Source organism: Frankliniella occidentalis, unplaced genomic scaffold (genome assembly GCF_000697945.3).
Source record: "Frankliniella occidentalis isolate FOCC.00 unplaced genomic scaffold, Focc_3.1 Scaffold150, whole genome shotgun sequence".
Lineage (NCBI taxonomy): Eukaryota > Metazoa > Arthropoda > Insecta > Thysanoptera > Thripidae > Frankliniella > Frankliniella occidentalis.
This window is the reverse complement of record NW_026267277.1, coordinates 576,220-583,903: the sequence shown is the minus strand read 5'-3', so window position 1 is coordinate 583,903 and position 7,684 is coordinate 576,220. Positions and strand designations below refer to the sequence as shown.

The 7,684-nt window shown below is 52.3% G+C and overlaps 1 protein-coding gene across 1 annotated transcript in view; it reads left to right on the top strand.

The window, feature by feature from the left end:
* Nucleotides 1-7,331, top strand: part of LOC113204279 (cell adhesion molecule 2-like) — a gene marked incomplete in the record, with an annotated part of 85,143 nt that extends 77,812 nt beyond the window's left edge. The window contains 2 exon segments of the mRNA XM_052271114.1: nt 5,205-5,445; nt 5,903-7,331. Coding sequence (XP_052127074.1) covers nt 5,205-5,445; nt 5,903-5,979 — 318 coding nt within the window.
* Nucleotides 7,332-7,684: the final 353 nt, after the last annotated feature.

Below are 7,684 nucleotides of genomic sequence, written 5' to 3'. Positions count from 1 at the left end.
TCTCTCTCTCTCTCGCACTAAAACTCACACTCACTCACTCACTCACTCACTCACTCACTCACTCACTCACTCACTCACTCACTCACTCACTCACCCACCCACATTCACTCACTAGGAGCGGGAGCTGAGGAGGCGAGAGGGTGAGAATGAATCAGATATATACATGGCGATGTTATTAGCTGGGTCCGCCCCGGGGGCTGCTGCCGCTGGCGCGCTCTCCAGTCTAATTAACGCGTGTCGCAGCGACTGCAGCCGCTGCAGCCGCTGCAGCCGTGCCAGGCACCTGCCGCTGCGCCAGCCGCTCAGGCCCGCTCATATTCTCTGCAGCGCGCGGCCCCCTTTGGCTGGTCGCCAGCGCGCCCCCCGGGCCCTGAGGGACCTGCTGCGGGACTGGGAGTCACCGTGCCGCTGCCGCCCGCCCTGCTGCCCCGGAGCGCCCTGGCCCTGCCCGCCCCCGTCCCGGCTAAACACACTCGCCGTTACTCCGCATAAAACTCTGCGCATATTTCTCCCGTTATTGCCGCCGCCGTGGTTTGTCGCTCGGCCCCCCCTCTCCTTTCTAACGCTCTGCGTAACGCTACGGCCAGCCAACGGTAGGAATTGAATCCGTTCTCATCTCCGTGCCGGGGATTCCTGTGTGTGGTTCCGCCCCGTGCTGTCGTCCGACGAATACCGCAGCGGAAACCGTTTTTCGGAACGACGCGGAAATGAACCTCCACCTCGTACTCTGTGTTCCTTCTCTCTCTCTCTCTCTCTCTCTCTCTCTCTCTCTCTCTCTCTCTCTCTCGTCTTAGCCTTCTTGGAATTGCTTTAGAACCTTTAGGTTACACCACACTCGCGCGCACGTTGGAATGAGAGCACAGCGACGCAAGCTGTCCGTCCAGCCGTGTGGCTTGATTAATCGGCCAGGGTCCATACTGAGTTTCTTTTGACCCCTTTTAAAAAAGGTAAGAAAAAATACTTTTACGTGCAACGTTACAAGCGGAGATGTCCCATCGAATGACAGTCGTCACTGCGCGTCACTGACACGGCGCGGGGTGGCTCGGGTGCACGCCGCGCCCCGAACGGGGGATTCCTCAGCCGCAGTCTCGCCCGTAAAACTGCCGCTACATTTAGTCCAGGTTTGAGGGTGAGGCCGGCGAGGGCGGCCGGCCGAGACCCGGGCGAGGCGCCGTCGACAGATCGTAAAACACCGGCGCTATGCGTGGCCGACCCGGCCGGGGCGGGCGGGGACTCCTGGAGGAGCCAGGAAGGGGCTCACCGCCCTTGCCTTACATCGTAAAGGAAGCCCACCTGCTGCTGCGTTCAGAAACGCGCTCCTGAGATTTTGCACTTGGGCATCTCTATCTCTCTCTCTCCCCCTACACCGCCCCCTTTCCCCGTGACTGCGTCCAGGGAGAACTATCACTCTCTCGCTCGGCTCCTACCTCTCGTCCAGTAGATGACGTTTTCTGAGAAAAAGAGACGGATGGGGGAAAGAAGGGGGGTCGGAGAGAGAGGGAGAGAACTGAACACGGAGACGGAACCTACCTGAGCTGCCACATCCTGCCGTGGCGCCCTCGCTCGCCGGTCACGGAAGGACGGCTGCAACCCGCTCGGCTTGAGGCCCCCGACCGAAGCCCTGGCTGAAGCGTGGGCAATAAAAGCGGTGCACTACTCGGGGAAATTATTTTCTACTCTGCCACCGCCGCGCCTGCTGCCTGCAAGTTTGTTAGCGGCGGCGGGAGTTCGGTCGGGTCGGGGTTGTAAAGGACGCGAGAAAAGCCCCTCCCCTTACTTGCTTCTTTCTGGCATCAGCTTTAAAATTTGAACGCGAAATATGAACGGCCATCAACAACGGCTTTATACACCTTTGTCACCTGCTACCTGTCGAAAGCGTGCTGTTATTTTCTGCTGCAGTTTTATTTATTTTTTTAAACCAACGATTTCGCCCCGCCTTCCCATCACGTTTGGCCCCCTTTCGCCGCGCATTTTTGCTGCGGTCCGGCGTGTGAAGTTATTGCTCGAGTTCCGATCGGGGCGTTGCGCGGTCCGGTCCAGCCCGGGCCGCTGGGGTGTGCGGCCTGCACGTCCAGGTCCAACAGGGTGCGGCAGCCGCCGGGCGATTTTAGCTCTCCACCCCGCCTCGCCCCGCCCCGCCCGCCACACCCCGGGTCGGTATTCTATTTTATCGGCGGAGCGTAAGGTCGTCGTTGGGGCCCTCTTTACAGTGCGGGTGTGTCCGAGAGGGCTGTCCCGGGCCGGGCTCTGCCGGGCTGCCAGAGGGGAGTGTGTGGTGTGTGTTACGGAGAGTCTTTTTGTCCGACAGAAAACAGTCTGTCCGGGAGCGAGCAGCCGCGGCTGGAATTGGGAGTGCGAAAAAGGGGGTACACTGGGTACACTGAGAAAACTATAAGTCGCTAAGTCACGTCCGAAGAAATGTTTTGAATATTTTAGCACTATATTAGGGGCACAACAAAAACGTCTGATATGTGTGAGGTGCATGCACTTGGCACATTACAAAGTACCCACGGTGGCAAACCGGGTGGCCAAAATTGGTTAATTTTCGTCCTGCCTTATTTACTCTCCGCCCGGCTTGCCCACCCCATCAGTGTGATGTTTCACGCACCCGTTTTCCCGTCTCTCGGACACACCATCTTTTTCTAAAGCCGGCTGCGGGGCCAGGGTGCTGCCCTAGCACTACCAGCCAACTTGGCGCTTGGTATACTTTAGATTAAAACTTCCTGATTCGGGTTTGCCTAGGCAGCGTCGGCAGCGGCCGTTGGCCGTGCAGGGCGGTCGGCTTTTGACTTTATTACAACCCGGGTGAAAAAACATTGACAGTAAGTTTGTATACAGAGGTGTACAGGTAATTGTATAAAGCTGTATAAAGGTAATTGTATTATATTTGGTAAAACTGTATTACTTTGTCAGTATACCTTTTTATAAAATATTATACAATGTATACTTGAGCGTTTCAATTTACTCACGGGAAAAGCGGCCTGAGTGGGTGGCTGTCGGTTTTCGCAAATATGTTTTCCGAATCATCTTTTTACCCTGAGCACGATAGTGGTTATTTCACTTCCCTATGTGTAGCCGTTTACAAGTTATGCTGCATTTTAGAACTCAACCACATTTTGCCTACATTTAGGGGAGTGCCCAGAAACGTTACTTGTCACTGTTTGAGTGTATGTGCCTGTATACATTCTAATGTAGGGCAAGGTGACATTTATTCACATGTATGTGGCTGTATACATGCGTGAGGTACAACGATGCTCTAATATACGTCGCTTTATACATGGCACGTTTATTTTATATACATTGTATTTGATTTTATAAAAACGTATACATGCCTCTGTATATAGTTGTATAAGGTTTTACCAAATATTATACACATTTGTCAAACACTCTTTATATCGTTATATTACGGTGTACACACTCATATTCAATTTTATAAAAGTATATAAATTGTAATAAAATTTCTTAGTGAGTTGTATACAAACCGTTTCACCCGGGAAGTCTGGCTGACCGCGTCTTCTTGTTCAAAGTCGCATCAGTGGCCGCTCTGCTGTTGCTGACGCGCGCGGCCTCCTCCCTCCAGCCGAACCGTCGCGTTCGCGAGCGCCTACGATGACTTGGGCGAAAGGCGTTCCCAGCTAGTCAAAAAGGCCCGAAAGGGGCGGGCAGGCGAGCGAATCTTTCCCATTACGGCGAACGGACTGAACAGACTTAAGCCTCTAAGCTCCCGACAGCACTGAATACACGGCGGTGAGGCTCGGTGCAAGGCGGGGGGGGGGGGCGCTAAGGAACTCGCCGCCTGCTGTGTTTTGAGCGTCAACTTTCTCATCTTGGTGTCAGCGCGCAGTAATTGGCCCAGACTTTCTTCTTCTTGTTCCACCTCGCCTCTCTCTCCCTCCCTCCACCCACCCTCTTCCCCCTCCCCTCCTGCCCTACAGCCCCCTTCTTAAGCTACCGACGAGGCGTGGGCGACGCCGCCACTCAGACGAGATTTGCCAACGGCCTATGCGCGTAATTGCCAAACGAGCTTGTGGCGCCGTCAAGCGACTTGGCGGCATCGCTTGATCCGATTATTGAATCGGCTGCTGTGTGGAGCGTGTGTCTGGGCGGCCTGCAGCCCGTGGTGTGTCTGCAGGAGTGAGGGGGGGGGGTGCGATTCAGTTGGATTGGAGATTATGTGGCTTTGCGATGATTATGCACCGCGAGGTTTACGAACAGCAGTTGTGACGGGGTGTGATGTACCGCATTGGAAAAGGGGGGGGGGGGTTGAAGAGGGGGAGAACGGTGTGTACGTATCAACGGAGTTTTGGAGGAAAAGGAGAACAAATCGAGGAAATGAAAGATATTTTTTTCCCCCGACGAAATCCTATCAAAGCGCGGAGGGGGCCGTGGTGGGGCCCGGAGGAGCGGAAGCGGAAGTGCCGCCGGCGGTGGTGGCCGGAAGTGCCGCCCGGGCCAAAGGGACTCGCCGTGGTAGGGAGCAGGGGGCCGCGCCCGCCGTGCACATCCATCGGAAGGCTGCCCCGCTGCGGCCGCTCCGTCGTGACGGCCGTCTTGATCAGCTCCACGGCCCACGCGCGCCTCAGCCGAGCGTCACAAGCAGCTCGGCGCTGCACGTGTGGCGCCCGTAGTGAAACGCACCAGGCGCCCGGCTGTCATTACACCCCGTCCAATTTGGCCCGCCTGGCCTGGTAAATAAGCGGCTGGTTGAGGGGGGGGGGAGAGAACGCAGAGGGACAGGGTGGGGGATGCAATTGTATTCTCGCGAGGCGGGCCGGGCCGAGCCGAGCTGGGCTTTCGTCAATCGAAACCGTCCATATAGTCGGGCCGAACGTTTATCACGTTTGGCGGGCACGTCCATGCACTCTCTGTAGTGATGTTGTCTCGACGCCTAAAACAGAGTGACGGAATTTGTCGTTGCCAAATTAAAGCGATGTCCATTTCCCGTCACTCCTTTTGAGTGATGACTATGTGTCCATCGCTCCTGCTTGAGCGACGTTCGCGTCATTAGAAACAAGCAATGTTCCAAAATCAAGGAAAGCAATCGTCGCTCTGAGAGGAGAATCGAAACGGAAAGAACGTTTCGCTCTTCAAAGAGCCTGACTTTTCCATTTTCAGTGCTATGTTGTTGATGGTTGATAGTCAATGAGCATGGTTTGTTTATAGGATCCTGGACTGATTGTTGTTTTTCCCTTGTGTGCCCGCAGGTGAGCGACCCGGCCTTCCTGGTGGAGCACCCGCACCAGAAGCACGCGCACGGGCTGTACACCACGGTGCTGGGCCTGCGGCTCGTCATCCGCCCGCAGCACTTCCGCGAGGGCTCCATGGTGCTGCGCTGCGTGGCCACCGTCTCCACCGAGCTGTGGCGCTCGCACACCGAGGTGGTGCACGACGACGAGCCGCCGCACAACGTGCGCATGCTCGAGAACCGGGAGGCCTTCTTCGAGCGTGAGTATCTTATTTAAGGGGAGGCGACACTGAGAGTTTGAAACTTGTCGAATCTATAGTAGTAAATTTTGCGGAATTTTGAAATGGTTCTGATATGCGCAAAGACTCGTTTAAAAATGTCTGTTAATTTTTGCAGTTTATTTTAACATTTCTGTGCGCTGAATGTGGTGATGTAGAAAGCACAAATTAAGTTTGGAAATAAGTACTAACTAGAAACCACGTTTTCTTTGATCAAATGTTGTCATACATGCGTTAATAAATTTGACAATTTTTAAAATTCTCGCAGTTATTTTATTTTGGCTCACCCCATGTGCAGCTGCGGGCCTGGCTATTCTCAGGGGCCGCCGTGCCTTGCGAGTATCAGAAGGAATAGGCAAACCCGCTCGCACAGTTGGTTGCCAAAGAAACCTCCGGGTACCTCTTCCCTCGCTAACGGCCACTGATCTTCTGCTTCCAGTGAAGGGTGGCGGTGGTCCTCGCCTGGCGCCCGCCCTGCCGCTGCTGGTCCTGCTGGCACTGCTCCTGGCCACCTGATCGCCCGGCGCCCTGCTATACGCCAACCGAACCCTCGTTATTTGACAAGCTTCGTTCGAATCTCGATGTGTGCGTTTATGTTTGTGTGTGACTGTGAGATTCGTCAATTTCTCTTCAAGAGCGTCTGGCATCTCCCCTCTGTCTTCCGAACGCCCCGCCCCGCGCGCCTCCGCGAAGCGAGTAAGGAACCAAAAGTTTTCGTCGAGGGGAAAAATGTTCGGTTCCGAAAACAACGACTGAATAGCTTAATAATTTTTCTAAAAGTGTAAGAGTAAAGCGCAGACAGGGCACGCTGTGTGTTACAGAGTTGTGTGTACGGACGTGCGTGTGAGCATGTGGCGTCACCATGTGTGCCAAAACCTGTTACGCGTCGACACGTTTAGAATTACCTTATACACAAAGCTGCAATAAAAACTTGACAATGCCTTGTAAACGTGTAAAAATATGTTAATTACAACGCAGACCTCTTAATTTTATTCGCAAATACGTGTACAGTACTCAAACACGCTTACTATTGTGGTCAGCCATAATTTGTGAGAGAAATGCTGTTGCTGTGAACAAAGTTGGAAAGTAAAGTTTAATGATACTATTGATTGTAGCTATATGTGAACCATTCTGTTCCATAATTTGCAATATTTTTCGTGTTGAGGCCTACAAAATAGATGTTTCATTATTTTGACGTGTGTGAATCAAAGCTACCAAAGTTTATAGAAACCGTTATGAGTCAAACCTCTGTGATTATATTTGTTTTCAATAGGTGGTTGTTATTCGATCTGGATTTTCAGGCTAAATGTTACTTTATGTAAGAAATAATTCACTCTGTGCATCCCCTTTTTCTGAGCTTCCTATTCCTTTGTAAATTAGATTGCAGAACGTTTTCTGTCATTAGCTTGCATTTTTCCCACTCTGTACCTGCTATGAAAACACCTGTAGTATAAGAAAAAGAATTGTCATTGAAGTAGTGAAATGTAATGACTTCTTGCACACGCAACAATATCACAATGTGTATATATAGTTTGTAATTTTTTGTACAAACATGTAAATAATGCCTTGTACAGTAATAATAATTAGAAGGTGTGAAGTAATTGTACATTATTCTAGTAAATATCTACAGTTCAGTTTCTGACACGATTTTGCTTTCATTTTGTCGTTCAACAAAACAAGCAGCTTTGGGAACATTAACTGTTACACTACCTTTCCTCCAGCGCATTACATACCTATTCTTTGCTATCTACGAACGTTGTCTACTTTCTCCATTTCCTTTTGTAACTACGGAATATTTTTATCAAATCTTCCTGCAAAAAAAAATGTTTATATCCCAAGGGGAAATAAAGTTTTCTTTTGTTGCTGAATGACTGTTCACTCTTCCTTTTTTTGGCCGTGTTCCGAATTGGCCGTGCCAGCCAGGTACACAAAGAGCGTCCCCTTGCGTCCCCAGCAGGGCGGAAACTCAGCCACTTATCCCGTCCCGGCCGGGCGGACCCCAGCAAAGGGCGGACCCGCCCGCTGCCCCTCAAGTCCTTGTGTCATATGATTTATATTCAACCGGAAAATTAAATCTTTGTGCTCAGGAGGATGGCTCCTAGAGCGGTTCCGGCGCGCGGCCGGAGGGCGTGAGGGTTCCTGCACGATTCCTCTCCTTTTTTTCCCACCACGGCTCCACTTTCTCCCCTCCGCACCGCCGAAATGAAAGGGCCCGCGTCGC